The sequence below is a fragment of the Agelaius tricolor genome, unplaced genomic scaffold, assembly GCF_023055355.1.
Source record: "Agelaius tricolor isolate 1412-34295 unplaced genomic scaffold, bAgeTri1.0.p SCAF_1, whole genome shotgun sequence".
In the NCBI taxonomy this organism is placed as follows: domain Eukaryota; kingdom Metazoa; phylum Chordata; class Aves; order Passeriformes; family Icteridae; genus Agelaius; species Agelaius tricolor.
In genome coordinates this window covers 90,314,885-90,330,243 of record NW_027269261.1, presented here as the reverse complement: position 1 = coordinate 90,330,243, position 15,359 = coordinate 90,314,885, and the positions used below count along the sequence as shown (strand labels likewise).

At 41.1% G+C, this 15,359-nt stretch overlaps 1 protein-coding gene across 2 annotated transcripts in view; it reads right to left on the bottom strand.

Moving 5' to 3' along the window:
- ZNF451 (zinc finger protein 451) overlaps positions 1–10,155 on the bottom strand; it is a 33,344-nt gene extending 23,189 nt beyond the window's left edge. For both annotated transcript variants that reach the window (XM_071443004.1, XM_071443011.1), the window contains exons 1-7: positions 9,875–10,155; positions 9,165–9,248; positions 5,106–5,189; positions 3,788–3,913; positions 2,427–2,538; positions 1,701–1,851; positions 238–364 (exon numbers count right to left, since the gene is read on the bottom strand). In XM_071443004.1, the coding sequence (XP_071299105.1) occupies positions 238–364; positions 1,701–1,851; positions 2,427–2,538; positions 3,788–3,913; positions 5,106–5,189; positions 9,165–9,245 (681 nt within the window). In that variant the 5' untranslated portion in view covers positions 9,246–9,248; positions 9,875–10,155. The remainder of the gene's footprint in view (positions 1–237; positions 365–1,700; positions 1,852–2,426; positions 2,539–3,787; positions 3,914–5,105; positions 5,190–9,164; positions 9,249–9,874) is intronic.
- Positions 10,156–15,359: the final 5,204 nt, after the last annotated feature.

Genomic DNA, 15,359 nt, shown 5'->3' with positions numbered 1-15,359 from the left:
AAAGCATACCAAAAATACAACCTAATGATCACATCTAAAAGGAATACTGTCAGGCTACACCAGCTGTTTGAAACACAGCAGAATCAGAGAAAACAATCTTGAAGAGTAAAAGAGAAGAGAGAAAGAGGCTTAAAGAAAAAACAAAACCAAAAACCCACCAAAAATCAATGTATAATTTTAAGTCTTAAACCCTCTACTACATTCAGTCAGGTGAGTTATTTATCCTTATGCTCTTGCCTTAGATAAAAGATGATCATTGTACTGCTGAGAGGTTGCAAATCTTTCACAGCATATCACACAGGCAAAAGCATTATGTGCGGGTCCATGTAATGTGACTGCTGGGTCACAAGGAGAATGATCAAACCTGGAGAAGGAGAAATAATTAGCAAACTAGTCCCCTATAAATAGTCAAATAGCTTTTTTTCAATGGGAAAAATTCTGTCCTTTGAAGCTATCAGACAAAAATTCCCTATTTAACCAACCTAAACTATAAAAAATCCTTACTTCCCCTATCATGAAATGCATCCTGCACAGAGCTGATTCTCCCTGCAGCTTATGTGTTAAAACAGCCACTCGAGAGAAATCATACTGCTTTTAAGGGAACAAACAAAATCCTAATTTCCTACAGAGACATTTTAATAATTTATTTATTTTTATCTCCCTGTACAAGCTCTGGTTGGGATGGAGTTCATTTTTTGTAGCAGCTTGCATGGTTGTTGTGTTTTGGATTAATGAACAACAGTGTTGATAGCACAGAGAAGTTTCAGTTATTGCTGAGCAGTGCTTGCAGACTGTCAAGGTCTTCTCTGTTTTTCAGATTGTCCCACCAGCAAGATGTTGGGAGACACAGCTGGGACAGCTGACCTCAAATGGCCAAATGGACATCCCACAGCATAAGGCATCATGCTCAGCAATAAAAGTTGTGTGGAGGAGAAGGAGATAGTTGGGAAGACAAATGCCATCACTCCAAGTAACTATCACATGTGATAGAGCTCTGCCTGTCAATTCCTTATTTTGCTTTGCATGTGCATTGAGTTTGTGCTTTACTTATTAAACTGTTTTTACATCAGCCCACGGTGTTCCCACCTTTACCCTACACCCCACTAGTGTGAGTGAGTGAGCAGCTGTGTGGGGCTGAGCTGCCTATGGGGGTTAACCCATGACACTCTCCTCAACTTCTCACCATCCTGCCTATGGACACACTCAGTAGTTAAAGGGCAGCATCTGCTGGAATTGAACACTGACACACTGAGTACTGACTAGCAATATCAGCTATGAACACACAGCCTATAGCTTTTGTTCCTCTTTCCCTGCATTAGGGGCTTTTCTCTTTATCTTACCATCAACTTGTGTAAGTGAGCCTTTTGGTTTATTTCAAGTTTGGATGAAGTTATAACTAAACTGGAGTACAGAAATCTGACTTCTCAAAAAACTCAGATATTAAAAAATTCTCAACAAGAGGAAGACATAAATTCTGAATTAAAAAAACAAACCACACACACCAAGTAAAAAACTAAACCAAATCATCAAAAAAAACCTCCACGAAGGTCACCTATATAAATTGTAACATATTAATTGGCCCTCAAAATGGAGCTTTGTCAATACAGGCAGTTTAAAGCAACTTGATGCTGATGTCCTAAGTTAGAGCACATTCTTTATTATTACTCCTTGCACTGAATTCTTGCAATGTATCTCCTTACCTCTGAAGGTGACCCAGAAGAAGATGCACATTATCAAACTGTCTGTTGCAATGCATCACAGGACAACATTTGGGTTTGCTGTTGACTCGAGTCTGACCTGTCCTCCTAAAATGATCCCTTCTTCCACCATTAACAGAGCCTGGTTTCAGACCTGTGTTCCAAAACAAAGTACTTAACCAGAAGCTGAATTACAGAGGCTTAAGAAAACAATACACAAGCTCTAAAACATTCCAGAATCAAATTGCGGTGATTCTTAAAAGCAAGCTAACAATCTGTCCTTCAATCCTACTACAGTAAGTCTGCTCTTTCACTGTCTCTTCAATTCCCAGTAGTACAACTTTTTAAACAGTTTGACACCCTTCCTCCAGGTCCTCCTGGCAGTATTTTAAATTCATTAAACATTGTGAAGTACACTTACACTTTCCTAAGCAGCAGCTCAACAGTAGTATTATTTCTTCCTGGCAACTTGGCTTATAAAAAATAACTAACATTGCCTCACTGTTTTTTAGAAAATTTAAGATATGAAGTCTATGTAACAAAGCATTACAAGAATAGCTTTCATGGAAATAAATGTTTAGAAACTTTTAAATTGTATGCTCCAGCAAAATTAATATTGTAGCATTTGGTTATCCACAAGGCACCTGCAGCTCAGCACAATTTTCACATATTCTACTCTGTAATGCAGGACTTAGAAACCATCACTCAAACTTAGTTTTCTATTCTTACCTGGCATTTTTAACCACTGGTCTACACATAACCTTGCAGCTTCTGTATCACTGTGTTCCCGAATAAATTCTAGTTCCTGCAACCCATGAGCATATTGGGAATCAACTTTCTCCTAAGGGAAAAAACATACCAGACAATGTTGTGATCAAATTGAAAGAATAAAAGAAAAAAGATTATGTATTGCGAAACTTACATATGGGTTCCTAAAAAACACACCCACAAAAGCCTAAGTGAGGGGAAAAAAATCTTACAACTAGACTGACTTCTACTAATATAATAAAAATGGAATGTAAAAGAAAAAAAAAAGAAAAAAGTGCTTTCACATTGAAGACTAAATTTAATTCTGCAGCTTGCACCACCTGATGAAGAGTGAAGAGCCAAGCAGGAGGAAAATATTTGTATTTAACAAAAGGATCTTTTAGCCTTCATTCTCAAGCTGCTTTAAAAGCTACACAGTTACCTCTGACTCCATTTTACAGTTGAAGAACTGTATGTGGAGACACAAACAGATTGCCAAATGAAAGTGGAAGAGACATAAGGGGGATGTAGGCCTCCAGACTTCAAGGCTACCTTGGACTATATCTAATCTAGCCTTTTACTCCATTGTACTACAGTTGCATAGTTTACCATAGACTGCAACAAGCTGCAACCATAGTAGAATTATATGATTTTAAAAGCCTTTAACATTGTTGAGAAAATTAGGTTGGGAAGTCAGCACATTTTCCCAACTCTGGATTAACATTTGTCCCTGTTCAATTCCATCACATTGTTGTAATTACATTCCTTCAAGATATCCAACTCCCACTGAGAGCACTCCTACCATTAAGCCACTGACTGGATCTCCCAGTTTGTAATAAAAGTAAAAAGTATATTCTTTTCAAATGGCAGCAAAGTGCAACTAAAAACACTGAAAATTTTTTCCACTATGAAATACTACCTTATACAGATTTAATGCAGCTTCCCAAAAATCTCAGACAAAAGCAGATTAATAGCAAGGCTTGCTGCAGGGTGGTCTGTGGTAATTGTTATTTTTCAATTAATTGAAGTATTAGAATATCAGAATAATTGATACTAAGGTTCCACTGTTATATCTACAAACAAGAGAAGAAGTTTTTGCCAGCGGTTTTCTTTCATTTAATTTTTCCCCCTTAGGAAGTGCAATAAGACTAGAAAATTGATCAGTTAAAAGCCACTGAAAAGACAAAGTCCGTGTAGTGCTTCACATGATGCCCCAGAAGCAGAAGGCTAGTTGCTAATTCCATGTATGCCTCACCAATTTTTTTATTTACTCAGTAGTGAAAACAAAGATAACTACAAGGCCTTTATTATGCATTTCTTCCAAAATAAAATACATCCAATACCTTAAAGGCTTTGTTTTTCTCTTCTTTTTGCTGTTTCTCTACTTCAACATGGCGTGCCAGGCGATCCAGGGTTGATGCAACTCGTTCCTTCTGGTAGTCAATGTGATCCTTACGCTTGGTATTGCTCTGCAAGTGGAAGGTTCAGCCCTTCTGTGGTGATTGTTACATAACAGACACTAACACAGTGAAAAGGGATGCCCAAGCATCACCACATAATTCAGTAAAGATACTCTCAGCCTGCATTCCATGAGCTACCTTGTAGCCTTCTCTTCCTTTTTACCAGCATCTGTAGCTTCTGTTTAACAACAAAAATAACCAAACCTCCCCCCTCCACATACTCAAGGCAATTCAGCATAAACATTAGCCTCACCACGCAGCAGAGGAACCTGCATGATTGTGCCAAGTGTCCTAGAGTCTCCAACAAATTAAAAGTTAAGTTCTTCTATGTAAACAAAATCCATCCTGATTTCAAAGCCAACATGCAGCTCATCTAAAAAAACCTGAAAACTGCTATTGCTCTTTCCCTAACGCTGCCCACTATCTTCAAAAAGGCAGATCATGAGTTTTTTCTAGCCTAAGGGATAGGCCATATACTGTAGTTTCCTCTTCTTACAGTCAGTTCTAGTAATGATCCCTGTAATGACAGCCTGTGCATGTACAGAAGACCACCTCAGGAATCAGGTTTATTACAAACATCCTCTGCTGCAACACAGGAAAACAAAAGTCAAAAGACAGTCACTGCTGCCAAAACCAACTCTAGTAGGGTCTATCAACGTCCCTTTCAAAGGCCTTGCAGAGCAGGCAAAATAAGTTTGGGGGGATAGACAAACTGATGAGCCTGCTTCCGACTTGTACATTCTTAGAATGGATTATGAAGGATTAGGCTGAGCTAAACCCAGACTGTCACTGGAATAAGGTCATTCAACCCATACATTGTTCCTAAAAAGTTATTTTAGAAAGAAAAGGCCTTGTAGTGGACCAGGTATGTTTTCAGGATAGAAACTGGGCACTCTACCTTCTGAGATTGCATGTAAAGTGACATTTATTTCCAAACATTTTTTCAGATGACTGAAAGACATTAAAGAACCAAGTCATTTCAAGGTGGAAAAAAATGGCTCTGGAAAAAGTGAGTGCTGTTATTCTTGCTTTTCACTCAACAGCAAGTAGAAAAATCAAAATATTTCAATACTTGTTATTTAGCACTTGTTAAAAACACATCTAACAAGGCTTTTGTGAAGAGTAACTGATGGGAAAACATACAGAAGACCAATTATTTTATTAAACCAAGATATCCAAAAATACATTACCACACACTCACACGAAAATAAGAACTGCTGTTAGGTTCTTCATCCTCACTGCTGATGAGATCAATGCATTCAAGGACAGGCCTTAAAGGTCCCTCCTGGAAAAAAAGTGTTAAAAAAAACTCACACAAAAGCATTAAATTGTCTTCCTTAGAGATAAAATGTACCATCGCTGCCATATACTGGCAGTTTCTTCAAGATATTAACAATCAACTGTATCGGGCAGGCTAGGAAGACCTACTGCCTCATGATGAGTGGCAGAGAGAAAAGCAGCGTGGAATCCTCTCTGCTGCTCCTAATGCAGCTCATTCTTTACATTCTTCCACCTTTCAAGGCAGTAAAGCTGCTCAGCTGGCCAGGCATGAACAGTCCTCTGTCTCACTGGGGAGAGGAGGGATGAAATCTTGGACAGATGACAAAAGCTTCTATGAATCAAGCTGCCAGCCTCCAATTACCAACAAAGAGTAACTCTTTCTGATTAAACAAAGATAACATGGTTTTCTAAATGAAATATTAAAAAAAAAAAATCCACTGCAGGTTTGCTTCTGCAGAAACTGATGGGCTCTGCGATGCTTTTAAAAAATTAAACCTTTATTAAACAGGTGTTAGCAAGTAAGAGTTCAAAGACACACTCTGACCATCTGACTGTCCAATCAGCACAATAATGTGTTTTGAAACGTTCAGCTCTGATCCTAACAGCTCCTTTAACAACAGAGATTTTTTTAAATTTGTGTTTACTTACTCTCAGGGCTCAACAATTAATAAAAACTTACAAAATATTGACAGCTGAAATGCAGAGTAACTTGCTTTCAACCCTAGAAGTACAAGTGATCAAAACAATAAATTTAACACAAGTAATATTACACTTGTTTATATATTACAAGTACCTGTATTGTAATATATACATTATTATATATTTCTAGATAATAATATAGAAATATTTCTATATTTATTTTATAAATAAATATATACTATAAATATATAAAAAGCCAGAGAGAAATCCTTCATTCTGAATATCTAGTACTTAACACCACAGAGGTAAAGGAAGCAAAACCCTTAATTGGTAACTACCATGTTTTAGTGCATTACTTGACTTGGTATATTAACTAACTCTCCTCTAAGTCCAATGCTTTTGGTGCCAACTGTGGCAATTTGAATTATCTATTTCTTCACGCAGCATTAAAACTGTGAATTTCTTCACTCTTGCCTTATCCTTCCCAAGTAAGCAAAATGGGGGAAAGACCATCCTATGTAAAGAACATAGGAATAACAGCTTGCACTGTAGATTAAATCACATTCCTCTGGTGGTATGTAAAGCTTAAAATGTAATGATTTTAAATAGACAAAGTATGTTTTAATAAAGAATTAAAAGGTGGGAAATTATGGAAGAATAATTTTAAGTTTCTTGAATGGGGGTGAATTGGACTACAAAAGCTGAAAATCTCTGGCAGCAGCAGATTGACAAAAAGTCCTTATTTGATGGAGCAAAAGCATAGTCCTACAGTATGAATTCAAACACCCTAGTACAAGTGAATGAAGTAGAAAAAAACCACCCCAAAACCACAAAGAAAAACTGATCAAAGAAACAAAAAAACCCACACCAAAGCCACATCTGACTGTCAAGAAGGAAAAAAAAAGAGAAAAAGGAAGAAAAACACAGATCACATAACATGGCCTACAGCTACTTGTTATCTATTAAAATGAAGACAGGTTGAGATACTGCAGTAGCTTCTCTAATTCAATGTATACAGTACCATCTTGTGCACTGGGTCTTAAAGACATGCAGATAATCAGGAGGCATCCATCTATAACATTTATGAAGAGTGTAAGTTTCCAGTCATACACATTATTATATGGAAATTATGATCAAAAGCTTGCCAAGCAGTCTAGAAATCCTTTTGCAAAGTCCAAAGTCACTTTCACTCAGAGGAGCAAATGAGACCTGAATACATATTGTTGATATTAGGTGATGGCCAGGGTCACACACCTTCCCCTCATATTCATCAATTACAATAGTAAGCTATTCATCCCAGGATATAAAACCTGCAAAAAAGTTGAGCAGAGTCATCTTCCTATGTATAGCAGCCTCTCTTGAAAGCAAGAGGTCCTGGGACCACAAAGGATCTCTATAACCCACAGGCAAAGCCAAAGGATAAAAAAGAAAAGCTAGCTAGAAGTGTTGATTTTAGTTCCTTTGTTTCAGTTCTCTTTCAGTTACTGTTCTTGGTGCTCCAGCAGCCCTTCAATCCTTACACTTTGGAAGCTATACAAGCTATCCTTGTTTATTGCCCAGCTTGAAGAAAATGAAGCCTATTCAGTCACCATCACAGAATGACAGAATGGTTTGGGTTGGAAAAAATGATCTTGTCCCAATCCCCTGCAATGGGCAGGGACATCTTCCACTAGACCAGGCTGCTCAAAGCTCCCTCCAGCCTAGCCTTGAACACTCCCAGGAATGGGGGGCATCCACAACTCACCTGGGCAACCTGTTCCAGTGCCTCACCACCCTTATAGAAAGGAATTTCTTCCTAATATCTAATCTAAACATACTCTCAGTCTGAAGCCATTCCTCCTTGTCCTCTCACTAGATGCTCTTTTTAAAAGCCCCTCTCCATCTTTTCTGTAGGCTCCCTCCAGGTGCTGGAAGGCTGCAATTAGGTCACCTTGAAGCCTTCTCTTTTCCAGGCTGAACAATCCCAATTCTCTTAGTCCTTCCTCACAGGAGAGGTGCTCCATCCCTCCATCATCCTGGTGTCCTTCTGGGCTCACTCCAACACATCCCTGTGCTTCCTGTGCTGAGCACCCCAGAGCTGATGCAGCACTGCAGGTGGGGTCTCACCAGAGCAGAGCAGTGCAGCAGGATCCCCTCTGTCACCCTGCTGGCCACGCTGCTTTGGTGCAGCCCAGGACACACTGGAACTTCTGGGCTGCAAGCACACACAGCTCATCCACCAACAACCCAAGTCCTTCTCTGCAGATGCACGTGGATACTTGGGCGTACATAATGAACTTTGAACTCAATCAGTTTTGCCCAAATCAACCAAAATATTAAGATGTCTCAGAGATAACCAACTACTTATAATTTTTGCAAAAAACCACCTATCCCTCCATACTAGAGCATCTAAATACCCCTGCAGAAAAAGTCAGTATGTTGAACTTCAGCTTTATTCAAACACCATACAAAATGGGGAGGGATCTATAATTATTCAGCATATTGTTCAAAAACAAGACAAATCTACAAAAAAACAGCCACTAAAAATACTAGCATCATTGAATCGCTTGACCTTAGTAACATGATTTGTTCCTTCAAGAAAAACATCTTTAGATATGTAGACGTGGTCCCTAGGGACATGGTTGAGTGCTGGGTTAATGGCTGGACTCAATGATCTTAATGGTCTTTTCCAACCTAAACAATTCCATGATTCTATGTAATCCTGCCATCCAGCACCACTTCACTGATGACAGACTGAGGCCAGAACACAGACAGCATGAAAAACATTCTGCTTCTCTTGGATATCCAGCAGATACAAGTGTCTTAATGTTCACATAAAGCATGTCAGCATTAGACTAGGTGCTGTTCAATAAAGAGCACCTGACAATTTGAGAGGATTGTTTAAGGCCTCTAACCCATTACTTCCTTCCTCTTCTAAACTGAGTACAGTGATTTCAAAGAATGAGCAGTGATTTATTCCATTAACTTTAGAGGGACTATCCATAAAGCAAAATGCGATGCAATTTGATTACCAGGAAAGTTATCTACAGTCCCCTCTCACGCACCTCACACATCACTGTAATACCTCCCTCACCTGCTCAGATACTCAAAACTGCATTTTCTCCCCAGAAGCAACTGACATCATCTTACACCCTTCCAAGAAAGTGCACATAAACCTTTAAGATGGAGTTGTTATCTGCCACAAACATTCACAAATGAAATTATCTTTATGTTCAAGAGTAATAATTTACATTGAAATATAATCATCATCAGTCAATGAAGACCCTCTCGTGTTTACTGGACTACTGAAAGTGTATTTTTTTACAAAGAGCAGTGTATTTCCAGTGCAAGCTCTACTTACTCCAATGAACTCAATCTCATCTTCACTTCCAGAAGTTGGTGATTTACTCTTGTGAAGGCTGTCAGAGTTATGAGACTCCATTATCTAAACATAAACAAATCATACTATATAATTTCACTTTTTAAGTTTTGTTTAACTATACAGCATTTTCCATTTTATACCTTCTTTACAGTCTATCTGTATTCAACAAGTCTCTATCATTCACTCCCAATTACCAGCGACACCACAAGAGGTGATAAACGACTCTGACTCGAATCACGCTACTGTATTTTTCCAGATATGTAAAACACGGTTTTTTCTACAAAGCATGCCAGTACCTACACTCCTCCGGCAGCCGTAACTGCAGTGTAGCAGCCCAAGGACATGCCTGAGCCTGAAACCCCAGCAAGAGCCGAGACCCGAGCTTCAGCTTAGCGGCGCTCAGCCACCGACGAGCCAAGGCCGGCCCGTAACAGCTGCGAGCGAGCTCGGGCGTTTTTAGCAGCTGCGGCTGCCTTGGGCCGCTCCAGGACCGCGGCAGAGGGCTGAGCTTCCTGCTCCAAAACAACGGCAGCGGCTGCGCTGCTGACTCACGTTCCCGCAGCGCACGGCCCCGCGGCACACGGCTCAGCGGGCTCCGCACACCGCGCTGCCCGTGCCCCGCCCGCGACCGCTGCGCTGTAACCGCCGGCCCCGCGGCCCGCGCAGCGCCCCGGCCCCGCTCCGCTCACCCGCCGCCGGGCCCCGCGGGCAGCAACGCCCCGGCCCGCCGTGTCCCCGCTTCCTCTGCGGCCCGGGGGCGGGGCGAGGGCGCGGCAGGGATCGGGAGGTGCCACCGCGCCCCGCGCTCCCCATGACAGGTGCCGGCGCTACCGCGGCAGCACCATGGCGCGGGCCCCCGGGCTCTTTCCTTCTTTTGGGCTCTCTCCTCCTTCCGGCCTCTCCTCGTCCGCCTTCAGCCGGGCAGCATCGAGATCCGGCTCGGAGGGGGAAAACCCCGCTCCGCTTCCGGGGGAGGAGGAGGAGGAAAGAGGGAGGAGGAAGGGCGGCTATTGGGCTGGCAGCCGGGAGGCGGGAAGGCGCCAAAATCGCCTCTGCGGGCCCGGCCGCTGTCCCGCTATCTCAGCCGCGCTGTGCCTGCTCAGCCCCCTCACACGGTGCTCGATCCAGCCCAGGCATCTGCAAAGGTCCTTTGTGAAGATCTTGCGGGAGGCGTTGCCAAGGGCAGTGGCGAAGTCCAGATACACAATGGTCGTTTCTCCACTCGTCTACCAGGGCAATCAGTATCACAGAAGTTCGTCAATCTGGTCAAGCCTGATTTCCCCTTGGTACAGCCATACTGACAACTCAGTGATTTTCTTGTCACTGAGAGGCCTGGAAATGATTATTGGGATTTGTTGCTTCATTACTTTCCCAGGGATAAGGATGAGGCTGACTGGCCTGTGGGTCTCCCTGCCTTCCTCCTTCCTGCCCTGCTTGAAGATGGAGGTGGCCTTTCCTCCAGCCTGAGGCACCAGTCCCACACACCATGATCCATGAAAGATACTTGGGAGTGATCTCACCATGACAGCTCCCTCAGTGTGTGTTGGTGCATCCTGTCAGGGCCCGTAGATGTAGCATGCATATGCCCAGCCTGCTAATGTATGTATTCTCTGGCTTGATCCTTTCCCACCAAGAGTACATCTTCCCATCTTCCTTGGTCCAGCCTTTTCCTCTGAGTTTTGGAGCCTGAATTCGTGAAGACTGGTCTTGCTAGTGAAGACTGAGGCGTGTACTGTGTCTCTATATCATCTGTCTCATTTTGCAATGGGCCTACATTTTTTCCTTAGTCTTCCTTTTGTTACCTATGTATTTATAGAAGCCATTCTTGTTTCTTTGACATCCCTAGCTAGATCCAATTCCAGTCATGTTTTATCTTTCCTAACTTGATCACTGTATGCTTGAGCAATGTTTCTGTATTCCTCTGAGGTAAGCCATCCTTTCTTCCATGCTTTGTATGCTCCCTCTTTTTTGCCTAACTTCTGTTCACAGAGATGAATTGTTCATGAGCTTGGAGGAAGTTATCCTTACATAATAAGCATCTTTCTTGGGCCCCTCTTGCCTCCAGGGCTATATCCCAAGGGACTCTTCCAGGCAGATCTTTGAAGACACCAAAATTCACCCTCCAGAGTGGTGAGCCTGCTTTTTATTCGTCACACTTTCCTCAGGATCTGGAGCTCCACCATCTCATGCTCACTGTAGCCAAGGTTGCCTTGAGCTTTGTATTTCCCACAATCCCTTCATGGGTATAGATCCAACAAAACATTGCTCATTATTGGTCCTTATTGACTCCCCCTTATGACTTGAAAGAAGTTAGCAGAAACTTCCTGGATTGCTTATGTTCTGCTGTATTGTCCCTCCAGCAAATATCTGGATGGTTGAACTCCCACATTAGGACCAGGGCTTGCAAACACAAGGCTGCTCCTATCTAGAAAAGGACTGGGACATTTCTCCATTACAGTGTCTCAGACATTTCTTTGCTTACATTCAAGAGCTGAAGGTGACCTCTCCTGAACTCCATTTTCTTGATTTTGTGTTCTGTTTCTGCCACATGCCCTTTGCTTTTTTCTGTGTCCATCAATCCCCCACAGGGCTGCTGGTTACTCTCTCACTTAACTCTTAGTTTAAATCTCTGCTTATGTGGTCATGATCCTACTGGTAAAAATAGCTTTGCCCTGCTTAGTGAGGTGGATCTCATCTCTGTCAAGCAGAATGTGATTTGCAAGTAGGGTCTCATGGTCATACAACTCAAAACCTTGTCACCAACGCAGGTTCTGCCAACAAGTATTGACTTGTCCTGTCAGTGCCCCCTCACTGCCAGGATTGAGAAAACATCACTCAGACCCCGGCACCCATGATTCTTGCTATTTATCTGCTACTGCTCTCCTGCTTCTTCATACTTTGCCACCCAAAGTAAAAGTCAGTATGAATCATCTTTACTCAATGCCTTGGGTTGGAGTAAGCTGAACTGTGTAAATGTCACCTGTGAGTTGTGTGTCAGTATAAAAGAGCTGCTTGCACACACTTCACTGGTGAGTGCTTATCAAATCCTGTAAACACAGGAGAGAAAGAATTCAAGGTTGCATGTTAAATTTTAGTGTAATGCAAGAGAATAAACAACTAGCAGCAATATCATATGTACTGTAAGGATTAATTAGTGCACTTTTCTTGAAAACACAGAGTTACTACTGTTAGTTTTAAGCCTCTTTCCATGTAGAATGGAAAGAGGCTTAAAACTAACAGTAGTAACTCTGTGTTTTCAAGAAAAGTAAGCGCACTAATTAATGTAAAAATGTAAAATGTAAAAACAGCTTTATGATAGAAGATAGACATACTGAGCTGCTAGCTGTATCTACTAGTTATATACACTCATTGACAGCTGTATGACTTAATCACTCTTGTTGGAGTGTATAAACAACACTCATTTGTCTACTTTTATTTCATTATTAAAATAATGGAAACCCGACTGCTTCTTGGAAAGTCATTGTTGCTGCCTAAAGTTTAATATTTTGCATTTGTTACTTGAATTTGCTAACAGAACGTTGATTAGGAAGAAATTCCTTGCTTTGAGGGTGGTAATGCACTGGAACAGGTTGTCCAGAAAAATTGTGGATGTCCTATCAATGGAGTGTTCAAAGCCAGGTGTGATGGGGCTTTGAGCAGCCTGGTGTAGTGGAATGTAGGGGGATAGAACAAGTCATTGTTGCTGCCTAAAGTTTAATATTTTGCATTTGTCACTTGAATTTGCTAACAGAATGTTGATAGCAGTCATTCTGCTTGTGGCTTGTATTTGCACTTGATAACTTTTGATTCTTGAGAACAGATAATATGAGGACCTGTAGTAAAAAGTTACTAGGGCAGCATGCTGGAATTATATTTCCAAACTCTGAGACCCTATGCAAATGATGCTCATTTAAATATTTCAGTAGTCATTCATGTAAATGTAAATTCAGAATTTTTCAGTAGTCATTCATGTAAATGTAAAACTCTTGTAATGACCGGTCTAAATTTCCTCAGTGTATGTAAACAATACAGTTAAGGGAAAAAAATAGTAAGGGAGTTGCCATGCAATAATTTCCAATATGCTAACAAAACTTTGAATTCCAAAATTTGTGTATTTTGTCTAATTCCTGTGAAAGAACAGTTGTCAGGCTTTGGGCCAGCTTAGGAATGTTCTCATGCAGACTTTCTTGGGGAGGGTAGGGGCAGTGAGGTAAGGAGAAGTAGGGGTTTTTCTGAGATTTTCATAAGATCTCCAAGTCTAAAGCTCAAATGAAGTCTAGATATCACATAAGATGTGGAAGCTGTTTCAGAGCAGATGATCTTTATAAACTCAGTAATGCTTTCTAGCAGCTAATTCCACATACTCACTGTATGTCCTTAATTATTGAGTAGGTTTAGATGAAATGTTATTAGGAAGAAATTCCTTGCTTTGAGGGTGGTAATGCACTGGAACAGGTTGTCCAGAAAAATTGTGGATATCCTATCGATGGAGTGTTCAAAGCCAGGTGTGATGGGGTTTTGAGCAGCCCGGTGTAGTGGAATGTAGGGGGATAGAATGTAAGTAAATGAAGTAGTATGGAATGTAATCTTACCCCCAAAAGAGTTGCAGTTGAGCCAATTATTAAGGATTAGGAGCAGGCCTGATGTTAACAGGCCACAGCTGTTGCCAATCAGAAGAGTGTTATAAAAGAGTGGATTGGTGGGAACTGGAGTCAGTTGGCTCCTGTGAGGACAAAGAAGAGTCAGTGCCTAGAGGAGCTGCCTACAAGAAACATCAAGGAGGTATGAAACTCTAGCAATATGGAACCCTTGCAATGTAATGGCAATAGAACTCTTGCACTATAATGACAACAGTGGAAGGTGTCTCTGCCCATGACAGAGGGGCTGGAACTAAGTTATTTTTAAGGTCCCTTCCAACTTGAACAATTTTATGATTCTAATTCAAACATATTTCAATATTTTTGCTTCTCTCCTTGCTCCCTTAAGTGAAACCTGATTGCCTTTATAACCATTGACTTCCCTTTTGTACCAACGTGGCATACTGCCACTTACTCTTGATCTAGAAAATTTAGATATGTGGTGGTTTGGGTTTTTTTACTTCTATCTATATACCCTAATAACAGGGGACATAAACTCAACATGCATTAAACTCCCTGATTTCAACAGTATACTTTTTCAGTAACATTTTATCTGATTCTTCACATATCTCAATATTCTTCCTACCTTAGAAAACAAGTGCTCTTCTGAGCACTTCATGATAAACAGCTACCAAATTTTTTTCCACTCTAACCTTCAAATGCAATCTAATGTGCAGTAATAGAAATAAATAGTTCAAATTATTAGTTTTAGTATTGCTTACCTTTTCAGTAGTAAATCTCCAGTTACTAATTGCCATACAGTCTAATACCACTACAGCTTCTGTAGCAGCCATCAGTATTCTCCCATTCTGAGGACTGCAAATAATGTGCCCTCTGTTGCTCATATCAGAATTTTACACTTTGGAACACCACATGTTTACCTATAGCAAATTAATTTTTATTTTAATGTGAATTTTGGGAGAAGCAGCATTATGCTGATCTGATGTCCCTTTCTATTCCTTCTGAAGTTTCTAATACGTGATTATCTAGTCTTCAACTTTGTATTCTCTGAGTTTGTCAGGGTAATTTTGAAAAAAAAGAGTTTTATTTTCTACCTTCCTGGTCATACTGCAAGAGATATGGCCCTCTTGTTAATGGTATAGTTGTGTAACAGCTATTTTTCTCCTTTCATCCAGTGGGATAACATTGTTTCTATACTTTGGTAAGGGGAAGGAATGGTCTTTTTGCAGGTTGCTCACTTTTTATCCTTTGTTAAAACATTAAAATATCTCCTTCCATTTATTGTTCCCATGCCTGGGAGCAGGTTCTCCACCCTACCATGAAACTCTTCCTACACTTTTTGTGGTGAGCTGCCAGCCCCACTGGTTTTCCTTTGACAACTCACCAAGGCAGCAGAATAGAAAAGCACAAAGTGCAGTGGGATCTGCAGAGCTGCACCAGCCACAGGGAGAGCAGCTGCTCACCTTCAGCTCCACCTACCTGCCCAGGGGCTTCAACACCTCCCAAAGGGCAGGGCAGCTGCAGCTGTGCCACATCAGCTGTGACAGCTTTTAGGTTAGAGTGCCCTTGGAGGGTG